The 21,979-nt window shown below is 50.4% G+C and overlaps 2 protein-coding genes across 7 annotated transcripts; one reads left to right on the top strand and one right to left on the bottom strand.

Moving 5' to 3' along the window:
* Positions 1-924: 924 nt before the first annotated feature.
* On the bottom strand, positions 925-9,576 carry PPT2 (palmitoyl-protein thioesterase 2). Of its 5 annotated transcripts, none has more exons than XM_006059167.4 (9): positions 9,115-9,576; positions 7,966-8,171; positions 7,565-7,718; positions 7,022-7,117; positions 6,825-6,932; positions 5,959-6,042; positions 5,754-5,838; positions 1,902-1,956; positions 925-1,733 (listed from the first exon to the last, which is right to left on the bottom strand). In XM_006059167.4, the coding sequence occupies exons 1-9, from the start codon at positions 9,122-9,124 to the stop codon at positions 1,590-1,592; spliced, it is 942 nt and encodes a 313-aa protein (XP_006059229.1). In that variant the 5' UTR covers positions 9,125-9,576; the 3' UTR covers positions 925-1,589. The 5 variants fall into 5 exon arrangements, with proteins under 5 accessions (XP_006059229.1, XP_006059231.1, XP_044784848.1 ...); XM_006059169.3 differs by lacking the exon at positions 9,115-9,576 and adding an exon at positions 8,501-8,652; XM_044928913.1 differs by lacking the exon at positions 9,115-9,576 and adding an exon at positions 8,501-8,601 and having other exon boundaries at positions 7,966-8,193.
* A 457-nt stretch (positions 9,577-10,033) lies between these two features.
* Positions 10,034-14,252, top strand: PRRT1 (proline rich transmembrane protein 1). Of its 2 annotated transcripts, XM_025268022.3 has the most exons (5): positions 10,034-10,203; positions 10,876-11,019; positions 11,926-12,461; positions 12,814-12,999; positions 13,175-14,252. In XM_025268022.3, exons 2-5 carry the CDS (start codon positions 11,001-11,003, stop codon positions 13,349-13,351), a joined length of 918 nt encoding a protein of 305 aa, XP_025123807.1. In that variant the 5' UTR covers positions 10,034-10,203; positions 10,876-11,000; the 3' UTR covers positions 13,352-14,252. The 2 variants fall into 2 exon arrangements, with proteins under 2 accessions (XP_025123807.1, XP_025123799.1); XM_025268014.3 differs by lacking the exon at positions 10,034-10,203 and having other exon boundaries at positions 10,724-11,019.
* The last annotated feature ends 7,727 nt before the right edge of the window (positions 14,253-21,979 follow it).

The raw sequence follows: 21,979 nt of genomic DNA, 5'->3' as shown, positions 1-21,979 counted from the left end.
TCAAACTGGTGGGCGGGCTGCAAAGGGGAGGAGGGGCTGGGCCAGAGAGAGCCCTCCCATCCCTGCCCCCTCCCATAAGCCTCCTCCCATAGCTGGAGGTTGGTCAATTCAGTGGGGTCCAAATCCCCACTGACCTTCACCCCCAACCCCTGCAGCTAAGTAAAGAGCCCCTAGAAGTTTCTTCTCAACCCTGAGGCCCCTTATTTGGAACTCCCCCAAGTCAACAGAGGCTACTGACTTTGAAACACCTGGCCTTTGCCCTCCACCCTTCAACCCAACACAGACGGGAAGAACTGAGGGGCAGGGAGAGGCAGAGCTGGCAGAGAAGATCAGCTGAGGAAAGAGAGAAGGGCGAGATACCACAAAGGTGGGGGAGGTTGGGGAGGCTGCCCAGGGCACTGAGGAAAAAATTGTCCCCATTTCTTGATGACATTTATTAGGGCCTGGGGGGCAGAGAGGGGGCAGAATTGAGTCAGCCACCGCCCCCCATGCCAGAGCAGACAGGGCCTTATTGTCTCTACCAAGATTCCTTCTTTCAAGGAAGAGGAGGCTCATTGTCCAGCCCCTCACCCAGCTCTGGCCTACAAAGGTCGAAAAGGGGCACAACAAATGCCCACCCTGACCCTGCATCCCCTCGTCTAGCCTGGGGGTGGATGGTGCATTCCACCCATGAGGCTGGGGCCCAAACCATTAGAGCCCTGGGCTCAGCCCCCCAATTGCAGGCTGGGACAGGAAAAGAATTGTCCTCAGCAGGAAAGAACCCACAGAGAATCAGGAACCCGCACAGAATGGGCATTGAGAGAGCGGAAACACCAAGGGGGTCCCACCCCAGACCAGGCATCCGGGCACCCAGGCCCCAGGCTCTCCATCCCCACCCTCCTGGGGGAGCCAGGTCCCCCTCACCTAGAAATGAGGCAAGCCACACTGAGTAAATGCAACTTTATTTTCATAAATACAGGGGTAGTAACACCCATTCCAGGGTAGCTAAAAGAGGGGCTGGAGCCTCAAAGAAACTAGGCTCCCAGAGGACACCCCAATACTGAACATAGGGACTGGGGGATCCCCAAACCTGAGATGGGCCTCACAGGCCACAGATATTCCCCAACACTGACACTTCAAGAACGGAACTGTCCCCATAGTGGAGCCTCAGAACCCCACTCTCAAAGGTGGTCCTTCCTGAGGGGTTGGGAGGGCTCACAACAGGGGAGTTCAGAGGAAAAGGGAACGTGGGAAAAACAGAAGCTAAAAATGTCCTGAGTGGCTTGGAAGGAGACCCTGTGGTGGGCAGGGGCTGGGTTCTCCTTCTGTAGAGCCAGAGACGGAGGAGCAGCAGCAACAGGAACAGCCACAAGTTAATCTTGTTTCCCACTTCCCAGCCTTGGCCTTGGGGGGCATGGGAGAGCATGGAGCAACCCCCAAAAGGGAGGACACGAGATGGAGGAGACCAGGATGTGTCATTCACAGAGCAGGGGTCCTGGAGCCCTGGTTGGTGGGGGCAGTGTGGGACCAGTGAGGTGGTCACAGGCACACCAAGGCCTGACATCCAAGGCTCCACTCAGTCTCTGGGCGGGGAGTTCCTGAGGGGTCCCTCAGGAGAGCCAAGGTTCAATGCAGGTCTCATAAAGGGTACGGTTGGAGTGCCAGGCTGTGTGGGAGATCCCAGCCATTGGACACCTCACTATGGCCCCCCGGGCAAGCAGAGTCTTCAACCCAAAAGAGTCCCGCAGATAAACCTTCAAGGTGGGTCAAGGGACATGGAAGAAAGACACAGGGAGAGACAAAGTAAGTTCCCGCTGGCGTCCCAGACCCCCTCCCCACAGGGTAGACCCTTCAGCTTCCGTGTCAGGGGCAGAGAGAACCACAGTGTGTGCAGAAAGGGAAAGTAATTCCAGGGGACTCACCAGTTGCTTCTCCATCTCCAGGACTGTCTCATTTGCATCATAGAAACCAAAGAAGCTGCAAAGAGATTGGGGCATAAGAGGGAGGTTATCAGAGTGGGAGAAAATCAAGGGTGGGGAGGGACCTTCAGGAACTCATGGCCTGTTGGGGACACAAGCAGCAAGGGGAACACTCAAAATATTTAACTGGGTATCGTGTACCTCACAAGGTGGCACTAGGGATAAAGAACCCGCCTGCCAATGCAGGAGACATAAGAGATGTGGGTTCAATCCCTAGGTCGGGAAGATCCCTTGGAGGAGGTATGGCAACCCACTCCAGTATTCTTCCCTGGAGAATCCCATGGACAGAGGAGCCTGGAGGGTTATAGTCCATGGGGTCAAAAAGAGTCAGACACGACTAAGCGACTTAGCACACACATATCATGTACCTCAGGAGGTAATGGATTAAGGATACAGTATCACTTCTGCACTGCTGCTGCTGCTGCTAAGTCGCTTCAGTCGTGTCCAACTCTGTGCGACCCCATAGACGGCAGCCCACCAGGTTCCCCCGTCCCTGGGACTCTCCAGGCAAGAACACTGCAGTGGGTTGCCATTTCCTTCTGCAATGCATGAAGTGAAAAGTGAAAGTGAAGTCGCTCAGTCATGTCCGACTCTTAGCGACCCCATGGACTGCAGCCTACCAGGCTCCTCCGTCCATGGGATTTTCCAGGCAAGAGTACTGGAGTGGGGTGCCATTGCCTTCTCCATCACTTCTGCACAGTTCCCATCAAAAATGCATAACCTGAATCTAATCATGAGGAAATAGCCAACAAACCCAAACTGAGGGCCATTCTATAAGATAGCTGGCTTGTTATTTTTCAAAAAATATCAATGTCAGACTTCCTGGTAGTCCAGTTGTTAAGACTCCGCACTCCCAGTGCAGGGGGGGTTCAGTCCCTGGTGGGGAAGTTCCGCATGCTGGGGCCAAAAAAAAAAAATCAGTGTCACAGGATTACTCCAAGGAATTATTCCAGATTAAAACTAAAGAGACATGAGAACCAAATGCAACATGGGATCCTGAATTGAATCTTTCACTGGATTTTTTTTCCTATATGGAAGATTTTAGGAAAATTTGAATAAGGTCTACAGAGAATTGTATCAATGTTAATTTCCTGATTTTGATAATCGTAGATACATAAAAGAATGTCCTATATTTAGAAAATAGACACTGACATACTGAAGTCTTAAGGGTTCATACATACACATACTCCACATATATATATGGATATACAGAGGGAGAGACAGAGGACACTAATATAAACTTGGTAAAATGTTAACATTTGGGAATTCTAGGTGAAGAATATACAAGATTGCTTTGTACGACTTTGGTAATTTCTTGAGTATGAAATTACTTCCAAAGAAAAAGTTTAAAAAAAATTTTTTTTAATTAGGAATATTTAACTGTCATGGGCACTGAGTGGACACAGGCCAAGAATAACTGAACAAAGTCTAACAGTACTAAGTCCAATGGGCTATGGGAGCAAAGAGGAGAGGTTACTACCCTAGTTTTAGAGCGTCAACAAAGGCTTCCCAGCGATTAGCCTGGACTAGGGAAAGCTGTCTCAGACAAATGCAACAACAAGAGCACCACAGAGGTATGGCACAGCTGGGTGGGCTGGGGGCCTGGAGGCCACGCTGAAGGACGAGATTTCTTAAGCCATAGGAAAGCAGTAGGGGCACAAAGACCTGGATTGGAACTCCAGCTCTGCCACACACTCCCCACCGTGTGTGGTTGATCATGTTGCTGATTTTCTTTGTCCTATACAAGAATACCTCCTTTGTAGAGAGGAAATAAAACATTGTGGTTAACTCAGACAACCTGACTTCACCACTTACTAACTCTATGAATGTAGGCAAGTTATTTAATCTCTTTGTACTTAAGTTTCCTTACATGGCAAAAGAGGATAATAGTAATTACCCTATAGGGTTGTTGTGAGGATTAAATGAGCTTTATTTGCAAAGTACTTAAAGCTACTACTTATCTTCATAGGGTTGTAGTAGGTGTGAAATGAGATAAAAATAAATCCCACCTTTAACTACTATAAGGCATGTTACTCCTTCATTTATAACCCTCCAATGTGTTACCATCTCACTCAGAATTTAAAAAAAAAAAAAAAAAAATCAAGGGTCATGGCTGCCAGGGGCCTGGGAGTAGCAGGGATAAGGAAGTTACCATTCTTTAAAGGATTATGGGGTTTCAGTTTGGCAAGAAAAAAGTTCTGGAGATAGATGGTGGTGAGCTTACAAAAGAATTTGAATGAACTTGAAGCCACCAAACTTACCCTTAAAAACGGTAACTTTTATGTTGCATGTATTTTAGAAAAAACCAGTGACCTTACTTTGCCCCACAAAGGCTTTCTGTATCTGGCCCCCGTCTACCTCTTTCACCTTCACCCCAGCTTACTGCCCTCTAGCCACATGGACCTCTTTATTCCCCATGCCTGCCCTAGTGACTCTGCAGGTGCTACTCCTCTTCCCTAGAAGAACAAACCTAGACATTCCAAGCATATTACAAAGCAGAGACATCACTTTGCCCACAAAGGTCCATACAGTCAAAGCTATGGTTTTTCCAGTAGTCATGTATGGACATGAGAGTTGGACCATAAAGAAAGCTGAGCACCAAATAATTGATGCTTTTGAACTGTGGTGTTGGAGAAGACGCTTGAGAGTCCCTTGCACTGCAAGGAGATCAAACCAGTCAATCCTAAAGGAAATAAACCTTGAATATTCATTGGAAGGACTGATGCTAAAGCTGAAGCTCCAATACTTTGGCCACCTGATGCAAAGAGCCAACTCACTGGAAAAGACCCTGATGCTGGGAAAGATTGAGGGCAAAAGGAAAAGGGGGCAGCAAAGGATGAAACAGATAGCATCACTGACTCAATGGACATGAATTTGAGCAAACTCCAGGAGACAGTGGAGGATAGAGGAGCCTGGCATGCTGCACTCCATCGGGTCTCAAAAAGTCGGATACAACTCAGTCGCTCAAATGGCAGCTCTTCCAGAAGAACTTCTCTGGCCACTATCTAAAATAGGCCCCAGCCATCCTCTAATCCTTTCCCTGCCTTATTTTATCACTGTTTGATATATATATTTACATTTATTATCTGTCTCTCCCACTAGAATGTGAGCTACATAATAGCATAGACTTCTCCTCCATTTACTACTGCATCCCTAGGGTCCAGAACAGTGCCTGGGCACACAGTGCTTGATGAGTATTTGTTGAATGACTATAAAGTAGATCAGGTGACATTTCAGATCACTCATGATCATCAGAGGCATCTGATCATAGTGCCATGAAGCCATGAATTTTCCTGAGGAATAGGATAGAGGGGACAAGGTTGGAGCAATTACCTTTTACTTCCAGGTAAGTAAAACAGCTGGTAGGAAATGTGATTACATGGCATGGAACTATAGACATGCGTTGTAGCGATTTGTCAATTTCCTGGTTTCACTATTGTGTTGTCATTACATAGGATGCAGGCATTGGGGGAAACTGGGCAAAAGATACACAGGACTTCTCTAAACTATCTTTGCAACATCCTAAGAATCTGTAAATAGTTCAGAGTTCAAAGTTTTCACAAAGCGGGGCTGGTAGGGATGGAAAGGAAGCAGAGTCAGCAAGGCTTAGTGACTGGCTAGATATAAGAGGTTGGGACATGACTCCCAGGTTTTGGTCTTGGGTGACAAGATGAATGGAGGGTGGGGGGATTAACTGAACAGTGGAAGAAGCAGGCCAGTTTTAGAAATGAGATAAAGATTGGCTGGGATTGGGGTGTCCTTAGCCAACCTTCAGGCCACACAGTCTCTTATTACCTGGACTGCCAGGGAGTAATGACACCATCATCAGGGCCCCCAATCAGCACCAGGCGGCCCAAACGCAGAAAGTTCTTCCGCCAAGCTACAGGGTGGGAATAAGAGAGCCTGAGTTAGTCACAGGGGTCAGGCCAGGTTGGAAAGGGGAATATAGGAGGTCAGAGAAGCAGAAAATGGGACCAAGGTAGGAGCCTGGGGTCATTACCAGTGGCATTGGGATGGTCTCTTTCCCCATTGATCAGGGCCAGGAAGCTGCTGGCATTGAGGTACAAGTCATCATGGTGAGGGTCTGGGTACAAACAGCAGTTAGATCGTCAGAGAAGCAGGGAGAAGAGGCAAGACCAGATGCTGGAAGACCAATCAGAAGGCTACAGTAACAGACAAGGCTCACAGTAATATGATAGTAGCAGTAATAACTGTAAACATGATAGCAAACACCTTTTCCCAGCACCTGCTGTGAGCCAGATACTGTTCAAAGCACATGACATTCATTATTTCATCCTCATAAACACAATAAAAGGTACATACTGTACTTTACAGATGAGGAAAACTGAGTCACAGAAAGGTTGAGCAACTTGCCCAAAGTCATGCAGCAGGACTAGGCAGGCTTTAAACCCAAGAAGTCTGGACCCAGCATCCATGATCTTAAAAACTATAACCAGGCTTTTGCAAACTATGACTCATTAGTCAAATCCAGTTCACTGTTTCTGTAAATAAAATTTTATTGCAACACAGACACATTCATTTACATATGGTATATGGCTGCTTTTACATGACTATGGCAGAATTGAGTGGTTATGACAGAGACTATATGCCTGCAAAACCAAAAAAAATTTACTGTCTGGCCCTTTAAGGATAAAGTTTGCCAACCCCTGCAGCAAACTGTATTCTCTAAGGCAACAAAGTGAAACACATAAAGCATTTTGAACAGTGCCTGTTCACATAGTAAGTGCTCGATAAATGTAAGTTATCATCATCACTGCTGTTAGTTATGGTAGAGGTGGGAGCAGCAGGCCCCACCCTCCAGGATGCCCTTAGCATGGAGGCCCCAGTTTGGCATGTCCTACTCACCATGCCAGTAGTTGCAGATGGAGAATTCCTGGCCCCACGGGCTGTAGCAGATCCGGTAGAGGTTAGACCTCATGGAGGTGGGAAACAGCCACTTCAAATAGTTTGTGTCTGGCAAAAGAACAGCAGTGCCAAGTGGCCCCGAGCTTTGTGCCCTCAAGACTCAGGGCCCCCCTATGGAGCCCACAGTGCCCACTCACCTCCATACTGTCCCATCTGTGGAGAGGACAGAGAGATGAAAGAATCCACATTGTGTTCATCCATCACAGACAGGAGTGCCCGGCACACCAGGCCCCCTGCAGGCAAAACACCACGTTGGGCAGGACTTAGGGAGAGCCAGGCCAACAGTCACCCCAACTCCGCACCCCCGCACACACACCATGTACCTCACGGAAGCTGAGACCCTGAGAAGGCACACGCCCTGTGTCAAAACGCCCCATGTCAAGTAAGTGACAGAGCCAGAATTCGATCTGGGTCTTCCGAAGAACCCTAGGGTGCTTTTTCCTGTCCCCCGCCTCCCATCCCTTATGTCCAAGAGCCATGGGTGACGGGGAAAGAAAGGGGCAGCAGTGCAGGGAGCGGCCCTCCCACTCAGGACACGCACACAGATAAGACCCAGATGCTGAGGGAAGTCAGAAAAGGAAGCAATGCGGTTCAAAAAAGGGAACACTAGGCAGTGTCCCTCAGGTAAGGATCAAGCTTCAGATAGGGCTTAGAAGCGGGGAAGGGGGGAGGGTGCCTACCCTGGGAGTAGCAGATGAGGTGCACCCCTTGAAGAGCCTTTGCCATGATGGGGGCCACAGCCTCTCGGAACCCTTGCACCTGTTCCCACAGGGGTCGCAAACTCTCTCTCCCATCGAAGAGATCGAGCACTGTCACCGCAGTCCCAGGGTGTGTCTGTGGGAAGGGGGCGATGCCGCAGCCGGAATGGACTATAAAGACCCCCCTCCAGGCCGCCCCCGAGCCGGCGCCCACATGCCTATTGTGCCTTCCTAGAAGCAGGGATCTCTCGTCCCCCAGCTTTCCCCAGCAGAGCACCAGCTCTGCGAGGAACTGGGCAGGCCCAGCATTCAGTTCCCCTTCTCCCTCCCCAGCCTCTGTAGCCGCCACCAAGGCCCCACAACCGGGGCGTCCCCTGCCAGACCTCATTGATGTATTCCAGCAGGTGGCGGAAGCTGTACGAACTGTCAAAGAGCCCGTGCACCACTATGACCGGCTTGTAGGCAGCCCGATGGGGCGCGGGGGCGGCGGGCAGCAGAAGCAGCAGCAGCAGCAGCAGCAGGAATGGCAACAGGAGCAGGAACTCCGCCGAAGGGAGCCGCCTCCCCGGGAGCCCCAGCATGCTTCCGCCTGAGAAGGGGACGATGAGGACCTGTGAGAGAGATAAGAACACCCTCCCTTCGGAACAGACGCCGGCAATCAAGCCTCCCCGACCCGTTCCCACACCAGGTCCTTGTCATAAAACATCCTACTTTTACTCCAGTCCTCTCCACAAACACACACCCCCACCACGCAGCAGACGCACTGACGCGCAACCAAGCCCCGCCCCCAACGCAGCGGGGACTCGGTCCCGAGGCCAGGACCTTCCTAATGGATCATCCCAGTCATGCAAGACTGAAGATTTGCAAGAAGGACCTCAGAGCAGCAGCGTAGGACCCTGGGAGAGTGCAAACTCCCACCTGGCCTGGATCCACGAGCCCCGCTCCGCCTGCTGTTTACTTCTCCCCAGCTTGGAACCCACGTGGGGGAGGGCAAGGGTGTAAGGAGAACGCGCGCAGGGGAATGACGGACGGGAGAGGGGAGGCTGCTCAGGGTCGCATTTAGCCGTCATGTCCGGGGCTTTCCCTAGCAACCGTGCCAGCGTCCCCCGCAACGCCGGCCTGAGACTGGAGGGGCAATGGAACAATCCATTGCGCCCTAAGAGCGGGGTGGGGGGGCGGGGGGCGAGGGGCGGGGGAGAGGGAATAGGCGGAGTGATCCATTTAGATCGGCGGGGAGAGGAAGAAGCCGCAAATGTGTCCTGGGAATTGAGAGAAGGCCTATTCAGGCCCTGCGGCAGCCGCGACCTAAGGGTCCCATTTCCCTGCCTTGATTTGCCCTACTTCCCAATGCAGGCGTCCGGCTCCGCAAGGGAACACGGAGTTCTCTTTCCCCAGGGAGTCGCGCTGGAGGAACAGACCCGGGAAAGGCAGTCCGTGGTATTTCGTCCTCCGCCGGCTGAGGGCTGAAGGTAGCCCAGGCGGACCCTTCTCCTAACCCCTTCCCTCCCGCCCGTGCCAGGTCTGAGCCTTACAACTCTTCATCTTGAAGTGCTTGTAGTGCCCTTGTCTCCAGAGACGCAAAGAGTCCTCGAGGCCCCTCGAGGTAAAAGTGCGGCTTGGCCCAGTTTCTTCTGCCCTTCTCTAGAACGGAGCCTATCTACGACCCACCCCACAAGGGGCGGAGAGCCCCTTGGGCAGCGCTGACTCACGCTCCGCCTAGTTTCTGACGAGTCTTTTTACCTGAGCGACCCCACACCCCCGCCCTGAACCTGGAGCTCCTTGTGGGCGGCTCCTTACTCAGACCTTCCCACCGGGGCTGGACTTCTAACTCCAGGAGTCTCGCACCTCTCTCCCTATGATCCCTACCGGTACCCCGGTGCCCGTGTTAGGGCTTTTACTGAGCATTTAAAGACGTTTGCCTTGATTAAAAAAAAAAAAAAATTCGCAGCTCATCAGAATTCCTCTATGTTCACCAGGCCTTTGACAGTCTTAAGTCTCTCCCAATAAAACCAACTTGCGCCCCGAATTGTGTACAGGATGGTGTGGCGGAAGGGGGTTAGGGGCTCACGCGAACACCTCAGAAGCCAGAATGAGAGGTGTGGGGCCGTGATCTCGATCTCTGGGGCCTGGGACTGGCCCTGACGCGCACCGCTGTTACAGCTCGGTAGTCGCCGCCTGCAGTCGGATGGGGAAGGATACAGCGTTGGAGAGCGACTGCCTCAAGAAGAGGCTGGGAAGCACTGGTCTAAAGGGGGAGGGTGGTATCTCGGCTCTGCTTTTGCAAATGGCCCGATTCTGGTTAAATCTCGGCTGACTACTGATTTTCACCTCCCCTCCCCATGTACAAACTCCCAAGATGCAATAAGCAAAATAAAAAGACTGCAATTACCGCTGGGCCCCCGGGTCGACTCAGGCGATGGCGCTGCGTCTTGGCGGGGGTGGTGGGTGGGTGGGATTTCAGGAATGGATCTGAACACTGCGGGCCCTGGAAACTCTTTAAGAAGCCTAGTAAGCAAAGCGGGGGAAGGGGGACCAAGCATGTACTGCCAAACTGAGCTGCCGGCAATGAGCAGTTGATTCGTCCTCTCCTCCCAACGCGCTACAGCTCCTACATACTGAAGGTAAGAGGTAACTAAGTATCCTCCAAGCTTCCTCTTCATCCTACCCCTGCCCCCCAACACACCACAAGCCCTACTACCTCCCAACGACTATAGACTGGGGCCTCTCACTTTACCTCCGGATTCCTCCCAAGCCAGAGCGGCAGGTCAAGATCATAACCCTGGGAACTTTTGTTGTTGTTTTTATGGTTCTCTCTCACACAGGCATCTCTGGTACAGATAGGGAAACTAGAGCCAAGGATTTGGGAGAAGATCCCTAGATCTTACAGGGACTCTGAGGGAGGCTGAGTTGTGGGGGAGGGGGGGAAGGCCTGACTGGGGTGAAAAAGATCCAGAGGGATCTGGGGTACTGAATCCACTGAGCACCTGCTCGCTTCCTCCTACAGTATAATCACTACAGCCAGTCTTGAAGGGGAAGACTCCAGAGGGTTCTTTCTCCCTCCTTCCTTCCCTTAGTACCACCCGCCTTGCCTGGTCTTGCTTGCCTCCCAGTTTCCATGACAACTCCAAAGGAACCCAAACTGGGGGCTTGAATGCCGGGGTTAGAGGAGGCGAGACATAGTCCAAAAGCGGAGAGAGACCAAGTGGGGGTATCTCTGAAGGGTTCCCCCTCCCTCGCCTCGGTCCCTTTAAGCTCCCCCCTCTCAGCTTTCCCTCCGCCCCCCGCCGCCACAGTCTTCATCTCTCCATCTCTGCGCTGCTGCCGGCTGCGCAATCTGCGCACCCAGACTCCGGTGCTAGCCAGGGACCCCGACTCCGGACTCCGGCTGCACGGATCTTGTCCCAGGGAGAGCGCAAGCATGTCATCCGAAAAGTCAGGTAGAAAACAACAACAAAACCCCTCGCCCTCTCCACTGCCTCCTGACTACCCCCCCCTCCCTTACCGCTCCCTAGCGGGTGGTTCTGTTTCATTCCCCTTCTATCCAGCTCTCCATATCCCTCCCCTCAAGCCCCCTCCTCTTTCAATATCCTTCCTTTTTCTTCCTTTCCTCTGGCCAGTCTAAGCTCGGTCCCTTGCCAACAACATGGGGGCGGGGGGCAGGTTAAGAGGGTGAAGGAAGTACAAGACTGGCTTAGCATCAGCCAGGTACTGCATGGATAGCATCATTGGGAGTGACAGATGGACAGATAACGCTGGCCCGCATGGAGACATCCAGCGGGGTAATATGGAGAGATGATCAGATGGGGATTGCCAGGGGAGTAAAATCCAGAGGACCCTTCTTAATCTGCCCTAAAAGAGGTTCGGAGATTCCAAGAGAGACTAGAGGACCCCCTCCCCACTAAAGGAATGGCAGAGTGGAACATGTTATCCTACATGTGTTTATACAACTGTTGGACTGAGCACATGTTCACACAAGTGTTGCGTGTCTATACATGTGCACACGCAGGACTAGCTCAGATAGGCAAACCCCAAAGCAGCCATAAGCCAAGAGGGATAGGAGTTTGGGTCTGCAGGTTAAAGCTGTGTGCCCACTGCTGAAGCAGGGAGAGGAGCAGAAGAGAGTTATGACCTCAAAACTAGATTAAAGTGGGGGCGGGGGGAAAGGGCTGTTGGCCTAGATACCACCCCTCTCCTCCCCCAAGAATGAGAGATGGCTTCTCACTCATCTCCTCTCTGTCTCTCCCATTATCTTTCTCCGTCCCTGACCCTCTGTGTCTCCCCCTCTCCCTCATCTCATCTATCTTATCTCTCCCCATACTGGCTCCTCTGCTTACCGCCCCCAGGCCTCCCTGACTCAGTCCCTCACACCTCTCCACCACCCTACAATGCCCCCCAGCCCCCCGCCGAACCTCCTGCCCCGCCCCCACAGACAGCCCCTTCCTCGCACCATCACCACCACCACCACTACCACCAGTCGGGCACTGCCACCCTCCCGCGCTTAGGGGCAGGGGGCCTGGCTTCTGGGGCCGCCGCTCAGCGCGGTCCCTCGTCCTCCGCCACCTTGCCAAGGCCCCCACACCATGCCCCTCCCGGCCCGGCCGCAGGGGCGCCCCCACCCGGCTGCGCTACCTTGCCCCGCATGCCACCCGACCCTTACCTGCAGGAGACTCGCTTCGAGGGCCCACTGCCCCCACCGCCGCCCGCCGCCGCCGCCCCGCCCCCGCCGGCGCCCTCTCATACTGCCCAGGCCCCGGGCTTCGTGGTGCCCACGCACACGGGAGCGGTAGGCACGCTGCCGCTGGGTGGCTACGTAGCCCCGGGTTACCCTTTACAGCTGCAGCCTTGCACTGCCTACGTGCCGGTCTATCCGGTGGGCACGGTGAGTACAGGGCGAACAGGGGACTGGAAGGAGGGGGCTGGGGGAAGGATGGAACAGGACATGAAATTTGAGGCACACTGGGGACTCGTGGGAAAGAGGAACAGAACGACGGGACCAGGAGGCGATCTGGGGCCAAGGGAGAGGAGAGACTAGAGAAAGATCTGGGAATGGGGTGGGTGGTCTGTTGGAGTCAAAGATCAAGATCTGGCAGGGGAAACAGCCTTGAAGTCCAGAGGAGGTTTAAAAGAGGAAAGCAACCTTCTTTCTCTGCTAGACGTGGAAAGCTGGTGGGCTCAGAGAGGGTTTAAGAGTGATAGACGTCCCCTCCCCACAACCTTCTTTCCTTTCACAGCCCTATGCAGGAGCGACCCCGGGGGGAACAGGAGTAACCTCCACGCTCCCCCCGCCACCCCAGGGCCCAGGGCTGGCCCTGCTGGAGCCAAGGCGCCCGCCCCACGACTACATGCCCATCGCGGTGCTGACCACCATCTGCTGCTTCTGGCCTACAGGCATCATTGCCATCTTCAAGGCAGTGCAGGTGTGTGGGGGGTGAGGGGAGGGGAGGGGACGGAGGCGGAGTATGGAGAGGAGGACTCAAGAGGTTCTTATTCCCAGGGAGTGCTGGACGTTTGAGGGAGCATCTTAGAGGGAGGCTGAGGCTTGCGGCCGAGGTAGCGGCTCTCTGATCTTCTCTCCCTCCTCCTCCCCCGCAGGTGCGCACGGCCTTGGCCCGCGGAGACATGGTGTCAGCTGAAATCGCTTCACGCGAGGCCCGGAACTTCTCCTTTATTTCCCTGGCGGTGGGCATTGCAGCCATGGTGCTCTGTACCATCCTAACCGTAGTCATCATCATTGCAGCGCAGCACCACGAGAACTATTGGGATCCGTAAGGACAACCACGGCCCGGCCCCACCCTGCGCCCCTCGACGTCCCAAGCACGTTTTGCCGTCAAGCCGGGGATCCACAGTGGGCGCCCCGCACACCCGCTTCTGGGGCTACTGGACTTGGTTACATCCTAAACTAGGCCTCCACGGAAACTCTCGCCTTGCGAGCACGCTCGGAATCCAGTTCCTCAGGAACCTCGCCAAAACCCACACTGATAGGGATGCCACTTCTCGGCCAGGCCCTCAGTCGCTCCAGGCCCCTACCCTCTCTAAATACAGCACCCCCAGCCGAACTCTCTCGGTCACGGCTCCCCAGCCTGAAAACTGGTCCCTAAAGCCCCGCCTCCTCCATAGGTTCCGCCCCGGCTCTGATAAAACCCCGCCTCCAGGTCGGCAGGCTCCGCCTTCTTTTCTTCCCTGCGGGGTGATTCAGTCCGGTGATTGGGTTTGTGGCGCCAGGCCTCTCCCCGATAGTTGTCAGTATACTTGTCACTCCACACCTTCTCCCGGCGTGAGAGCCGAGCCCCAGGTTAGCCAGAACCCTCACCCTCACTTCCATTTCTGTCTCTCCTCCACTCCATCCCCGTCTATTTTCATGTTAATCCCAGGACCTCTATAACTTTTGGGTTTTGGGGGAGGGGGGGTGGTTTGGAATGAGATTTAGGAGGTTACCGGTTTCGGAACCTTCTCCCTGGAAGAAGATTACGTCCCCGTTCTCTGTAAATACTCCCTTCCTCCTACCCCAACTGGGCAAGCGAGCAGAAAGAACCGAGGGTACAAACCTTCCAATATCTGGAGGGAGCCAGCCCAATCCCCGTTCCTCATTAGTCCTCACCTTGTTCTGATCTGTGTGTGAGTGTGTGTGTGAATTTCTGAAAGACAATATTAAATAGATTAAGTGGATTTATCACCCGCAATCCCGAAGACTAGCAAATACCCGGCTCCTTTGGTTTCGCCTTTCACTTATCTCCCCTTCTGGGGACGTGGGGGAGGGGCGGACAAAAACTTACAGAGACAATAGTAAGTGGACACAGATTCCCGCACACCAGAGAGGCAAACACAAAGATGGGAAAGAGAGGCTTCCCTGGGAATCCTACTGGCGAAGACCTGGGGATCCATTCTTCGTAGACATTTCTTTACCCAGCACACCTTTTCCATTCCCTACCAGACTCGACCTAAGACTTTGGAGGAAGATTTACGAGCAGATCCAGGGATCTATCCCCAGAATTCCAGGAAGGCAGGAGGAAAGTAGGCAGGGTATTCTGAAAAAGTTGGCCCAAGGTAGGATGGCATGGGGTAGGGAAACATGCCCAGCTGCCCACAGCTGTTCCTGCTCACAGGCTGGAGGGTGGCAGACAACTCCGGGTACAGCCCTACTTCTTGTGCTGTACCAGTGTAGGTAGGCAAGGCAAAGGGAGCACGGAGCTGCGGGGGTCGGGCTGCTGTGACAAAAATACCATCACTGGGTGGCGTATAAAGAACAGAACTTTCCTGGAAGTCTAAGATCAGGTGCCAGGACGGTCAGGTATAGGCCCTCTTCTGAGTTGTAGATCTCTAAATGTACACAGATCCCTGTCTCCTCTCTAACTGTATCCTCTCTTGGCAGAAAGGGCTAGGGAGCTCTGAGGGATTTATTTCCTTATTTATTTATTTGGCCACAGGACTTGTGGGATCGTATTTCACCCCTGTTCAGCCATCGAACCACACCCCTTGCCTTGGAAGCACGGAGCCTTAACCACTGGATCACCAGGGAAGTCCTTGTAGGGTCCCTTTTACAAGGGTACTAATCCCATTCATGAGGGTGCTACTCTCAGGACCTAAGTGCGTTCCAAAGGCCTCACCTCCTAATACCATTGTATTGCACATTAGAATTTCAACATATGTATTAGTGCGGGGATCACAAATATTCTGACTAAAGCAGAATGCCAGGGAGAAAGTCAGTAGCCTCACACGTCTACCCGGGCTAGTTACCCTCAACCAGGAGACCTCTTGGGGAGGCGGAGGTGGCACAAGCAGTGGACTTGGTATCTTCAGCTGTGCACCTGCTGGACAGGGTCCTATCCTGAATTCCATGCAGGATGCTGGTGAGACATCATCTCCGACAGCAAGTGTAAACCCTGAAACTCATCAAGTTTATAATCTAAAACGGAAGCCATGCACTGTGATAGGAGACACGGGAGGAGGATGGGATCATGGATTCTCCTTTGGATGGTTCAGGTTTACTGTGCTTTCCTTACCCGACTTCGTGAAAAAAGAACTTACATTTGCAGTTTGCACTCCCTCACTACCTACTCACCACCTCCAACCCCACCCTCCCCTCTCCCACCTCCGTTCAATAGGGCGTACTGTTGTCAGAAATGTCTTTCCTTCATACCCACTGCTTCTTAACCCTTTGGAATATGCTTCCAATCCAAACTTTATTGAAACTGTTTTTTCAAATAGTATTCAATGACCCAAAGTTACCAGGAGCCAGAACCCATGGTATTTTCATAGTACACTGCCTCTCTGAACCCTTCCATGTTTGTCCCTTCACCCTGGATTCCCCACTTTCCCAGGTTCAGGGACATATTACCTCCTCCCCCTCTGCTGCTGCTGCTGCTGCTAAGTTGCTTCAGTCGTGTCCGACTCTGTGCACACACAAACCTCACTTTATCCTTCTTCCTCTCTCCCCACCTGTTTTTTTTGTTTGTTTGTTTGTTTGTTTTAACCTCCTGTGCCTTAAGCATCTCTATATGGACTTTTTTTTTTCCTTCTCTGAGAATTTCCCTTGAAAAATCTCATCCACTCCAAACTCAGACCTCATTTGTAACCAAATGCTCCTTTGCTACAGACTGAATGTTTGTGTTTCCTCAAAATTCATCTGTTGAACCCTAATCCCCACTGTGATAGTGTGGCATTTGGGAGATGATTAGGTTTTGAGGGTGGGCCCTCATGGATGGGATTAGTGCTCTTATAAAAGAGACCCCAGAAGAACTTCCATGGTGGTCGGGTGGTTAAGTCGCCACACTTCCAAGGCAGGGGTCATGGGTTTGATCCCTGGCCTGGGAACTAAGACCCTACATGCCCCGTGGCATGGTCAAAAGATTTTTTTTTTAATTGTTTTAATTAATAAAAGATCCCCAGAGAGTTCCCTTACCATTCCACCATGTGAGGACATAGCTAGAAGGTACTCTGTGAACCAAAAGAAGCTCTCACCAGACACTGAATCTGCCAACACCTTGATCTTGGAATTTCCAGCCTTCAGGACTTGAGAAATTGACTTCTGCTGTTTATAAGATAGCCAGTTTATGGTTTCTGTTAACAGTCTAAATTGAATAGAACATTCTCCAAACTCTGTATTTATAAGCATTCTTCTGGTGTGTGTGGAACATGTGGACAATGCTAGGTGTAAAAGTCTCTCAGTCCAACTCTTTGCGACCTGGAATTCTCCAGGCAACAATACTGGAGTGGGTTGCCATTTTCTTCTCCAGGGGAGCTTCCCAACCCAGGGGTTGAACCTAGGTCTCCTGCATTACAGGAGGATTCTTTACAGTCTGAGCTACCAGGGAAGCAATGTGGCCCGTCCTCTAAAGTCAGCTGGTTCAAAACCAAATAGATAAAATGCCACTGAAAACCAGCTCCCCTCCCTCTGTAGACAGCACCAATTCCCCAGTGCCCTTCCTTATTTGAAAACTTGATGCCTCTTCCACCTCCTTCCTGCCTTTACTTGTGGTGAGCTGTTAAGCCCAGTCAATTCTGCCATCATGATGTCTTTTGAATCTGTAACTTTTCCCCACTTCTTGCTGGGAAACGACCTCATCTAGGATTATTACAACAGTTCCCCTAATAGGTCTCCCTCTTTCCCACCCCTTCCTACTCCTGGTCTCCCTCTACACCGCTGTCAGGTTACCCTCCCTAAACACGCTTTTTATAAACTCTTAACATGCTACTCAAAAGCCCTTCAAGATTCCCTATTGCTTACTCAACTGTTCACAAAGTTTTAATCTGGCCTTTGACCTCTCCCATAATTTGAAATCATCCAGCTTTCTGTGGAACCAAACTGTATTATTCATGCCCACCTCCAGATCTTTATTTACCCAGCTGTCCTCAAATCTAAGAGCTCTTTCTCTAATATTTGCCTGTTACAAACCAAATTGTTTGCTGCTTGCCATGTGTTTCAGACCACATCTAAGCTTATGCTCATGATATTTTCCCTCCTTTCACATCGGCTTCTTCACTTGGCCAAAATATACCAATCCTTCAAAGCTCAGATCAATTCACTCCTCCACTGCAGCAAGAAGGAATCTCTCGGGACTTCCCTGATGGTCCAGTGGTTAAGAATCCACTTGCCAATGCAGGGGACACCGGTTCAACCCCCGGTCTGGGAAGATTCCATATGCCACAGAGCAACTAAAGCCCATGCACCATGACTGCGGAGCCTGCGTGCTACAACTACTGCAGCCACTGTGCCTAGAGCCTGTGTCCAGCAACAAGAGAAGCCACCTCAATGAGAAGCCTGTGCACCTCAATGAAGGGTAGCCCTGCTCACTGCAACTAGAGAAATCCCTCAAGCAGCAACAAAGACCCAGCCCAACCAAAAATAAATAAAATTTTTAAAAACTAGGTATAAGTTGCCTTTAAAAAAATAAATAAAGCAGTGGGTTTCTAAACACAGCTCCAGGCATTCCTTGGAGTCAGGATTCTTGCCTCTGGCAATACATTATAGTCATCTGGGGAGCATTTAAAAAGCCCAAAGCCCAGGTCACATTCTAAACCAATTAAATCACCATCTCTTGGGACTCAGGCATCAATATTTTTAAAGACATCCCCAGGTGATTCCAAATCCAACCCTGTCTGCACCATACCTGCACCTAAGTGCTGAATATGTCTGGGGAAAAATGCACAGTCATACCAGCTAGACTCACTTCCTTTGAGCGCTCAGGGTGGCCTGCAAGCCTGCATTTTCCCACATTCCGCAAATCTGAGATCACCGTTTCACAAGATGAAGACCTTCTTTCCTATCTCAGTGAGAAAATAGAAACTCTCAGAAGAGAACCTCCTCTGGTCCCAGCTCCAAATCTACCAGGCCACGTGCATCTCTGTTGAATTCAGTGCCTTCCCCTTGTTACTGCAGAGAAGCTGACCTGTTCCCCAGTCCCCGCCCTATGTGGGCACTGGGATCCCACCCTTCTCACCTACACAGAAATGGAACTCTTGAAATGATCCCCTATCCCTCTCACATAATCAGTTTTCCCCTCATTACTGAAACATTCCATCACCATACAAACATGCTATAATAATATAGCTCATCTTTGAGAAGAAGGGGGAAATAAATTCTTTTGCTACTAACCTATGTAGTAAAAACACAAAATTCAGAATAGCGGTTAGCCCATGACAAGAGGAGAAATCTTTTTTTTTTTTAATTGAAATGTAGTTGATTTACAATGTTGTGTTAATTTCTGCTGTGCTGCAATGTGATTCAGTTACACGTATACGTATGCTTAGTTGCTCAGTCATGTCTGACTCTTTGCAACCCCATGGACTAGGACCTGCCAGACTCTTCTGTCCATGGGGATTCTCCAGGCAAGAATACTGGCATGGGTTGCCATGTCCTCCTCCCAACCCAGGGATCAAACCCAGGTCTCCCCCATTGCAGGCGGATTCTTTACCATCTGAGTTACCAGGGAAGCCCTACACACACACACACACACACACACACACACATCATTCTTAATATTCTTTTCCATTATGGTTTGTCATAGAATATTGAATATAGTTCCCTATGCTATACAGTAGGACCTTGTTTATCTATTCTGTATATAATAGTTTGCACCTGCTAATCCCAAATTCCCACTCCATCCCTCTCCCATCCACCCATCCCAGCCAGGAGAATTCTAACTGGAGAGAGATACATAGGGAGCTTCAACAATAGCCAGAAGATTTTAGTCCTTAAGCTGAAAGATGTTTAATTACTTTAGAATATGTATGTGCCATGGTTGAGAAAGTCTGCTCTAGAACCATTAGCAACATTTGACACAGTTGATCACTTCCTCCTTGAAGTACTTTCTTCACTTTGAATACTCTTTCTGGATCCAATTTAAGAAAGTATACACTAGTTCCTTATTTGCTACTTCTCAGTCTTCATCGACTCTTTCAAACTCCTAAATAATAGAGGGCTCAGGCCTCTGTCTTTGGCCCTCTCCTCTACCTTAATCCAAGCTCCTGTGCTGCTGTTCTTTCTTGGCTAGCCCTTTAACTGGACTTTCTGCTTTTATTTTTGACTTACATAGTCCTTCCTTCATGCTGAAACCAGAGTGATCTTTTAAATTACCAGATAATATCACTCACCTTGCTCAAACCCTCTGATGGCTCCCAATCACACTCAGAACAAAACCTGTACCTTGGCCTACCTGACCTGGCTTCTCCCCGCCTCTCTGAGTTCATCCCTTCCTACTCTTTTCCTTGCTTACTCTGATTCATCCACTCTGGACCCATTATTCTTCTTCTAGAAGCTATGATTTAATATAAAAATATAATTCCTTCTTGCCTCAGGGTCTCTGTATTTGTGTCTTTCTCACCCTGGATACTATTCCTTCAGATATCTGCATGCCTGCTCCCTGACATCATTTATATCTTTGAACAAATCATCTTTACAAGGAGGCTTTCCCTCGTCATTTGATTAAAAACAGCACCATCTAGACGTCCCTGATGGTCCAGTGGTTAAGATTCCTCACTGCCACTGCAAGAGATGCAGTTTTGATTCCTGGTCAGGGACTGAATAAATAGCTCATGGAATTGTGTGAGAAGAAATGAGGTAATACACAAAAGACACATAGAGCAATATCTGGTAGCATTGTGATCATAATGCATGGTCACACATTGGTACACATACACAGCATCTTTCATAATTTAATATTTTATTATGGAAAGGCTGCCCTTCACTGCCTCATCTTGCCTGAAAACCCTACTTATAAGGGAAGCACAAGCCAAATAGTTTGGAAGCAGAAGGAGAAAGGAATTATTTTGACATAAATCCCAGCAGAACTAAAAAACCACAGAACCCATCAAAGCTAAACAGAAGGGAAAATTTATTTAGCCTTTGGAAAACTAGAATTTTTGTCTCTTATTCTGATGATAAATGACAGAGAATAAGTGTAGCATATGGTTCCATGTGATGAGTATGGAATGCAGGGGAATGTGAGGGGTGTAAAAACTTCCAGTCAGCTTGATGCCTGGTGACAGTATAAAGAGATGCTGAAACGGGTATAAAGAGATGCTGAAATTGACAAGCTGGAAATGAATAACACGGATGTAAAGCAGCTTTTCTTTTCTTTTATCTCCTATCTTGTGCAGCTTCCTCCACCTGCAGTAAATCAATCTCTGCATGTCAAAATTATGGCCATCTTCCCTGGTTGCTCGGATGGTAAAAGAATCTGCCTGTAGTGCAGGAGACCTGAGTTCGATCCCTGGGTCAAAAAGATTCTATAGAGAAGGGAATGGCAATCCACTCCAGTATTCTTGCCTGGTGAATTCCATGGGCAGAGGAGCCTAGTCCATGCAGTCGCAAAGAGTTGGATACAACTAACACTTTCCAAGACTCAACCCTTTGAAGTCCTTTTCAGATCACCTCCAGTTGGAAATAAGTTCCCTGCCACTTGTCACTTTTTGCCTTTCATCTGGAGCTTTTGTCAACTATAACTCTCTACCTCTTTCAGATGGGGAGTTTTGTATTTATCTCCATGGCTCACTGACTAATCCTAAGTACTCAGTAAAGATAAAGATTACTGAATAGATAAAAGAATTGTTACCCCAAAACTGGGTTCATTTCTTGGTGGGTGTTGATCCAAAAGCCACAACCAAGCCAAGGACTGGTAGGAGGAAGAATTTACTACTTATAGCAGGTAAGGAGAACACTGGGGATCTTTCCCAAAGTTGTGTCTTCTTGAACAGCAAAACGAAGGAAGTTTTCAGATAAGGGTACCTGCATACTCATGAAGGGACTTGGGCATAGTATGCATATTCTTTTCTTTTAAAAAAATTTTTTTTTCAATTTATTTTTGGCTGTGCAGGATCTTCATTGCTGTGTGGGCTTTTCTTTAGTTGTGGCAAGTGGCAGCTACTCTCTAGTTACAATGCATAGGCTTCTCATTGCAGTGTTTTCCCTTGTCGCAGAGCACAGGCTCTAGGGCACATGGACTTCAGTAGTCGCGGCTCCTTGGCTCCAGAGCACTGCTGCCGCTGCTGCTAAGTCGCTTCAGTCATGTCCGACTCTGTGCAACCCCATAGACGGCAGCCTACCAGGCTCCTCCATCCCTGGGATTCTCCAGGCAAGTACACTGGAATGGGTTGCCATTTCCTTCTCCAATGCATGAAAGTGAAAAGTGAAAGTGAAGTCACTCAGTCATGTCAGACTCTTCGCAACCCCATGGACTGCAGCCTACCAGGCTCCTCCATCCATGGGATTTTCCAAGCAAGAGTACTGGAGTGGGGTGCCATTGCCTTCTCTGCTCCAGAGCACAGGCTCGGTAATTGTGGCACATGGCTTACTTGCTCTGAAGCATGTGGGATCTCCCCAGATCAGGGATCAAACTTGTGTTTCCTGCATTGGCAGGCAGATTCTTTACCACTGAGCCACCAGGGAAGCCCTACTATTCA

The sequence above is a fragment of the Bubalus bubalis genome, chromosome 2, assembly GCF_019923935.1.
Source record: "Bubalus bubalis isolate 160015118507 breed Murrah chromosome 2, NDDB_SH_1, whole genome shotgun sequence".
Classification (NCBI taxonomy): Eukaryota; Metazoa; Chordata; class Mammalia; order Artiodactyla; family Bovidae; genus Bubalus; species Bubalus bubalis.
This window is presented reverse-complemented; position numbering and strand designations above follow the sequence as displayed.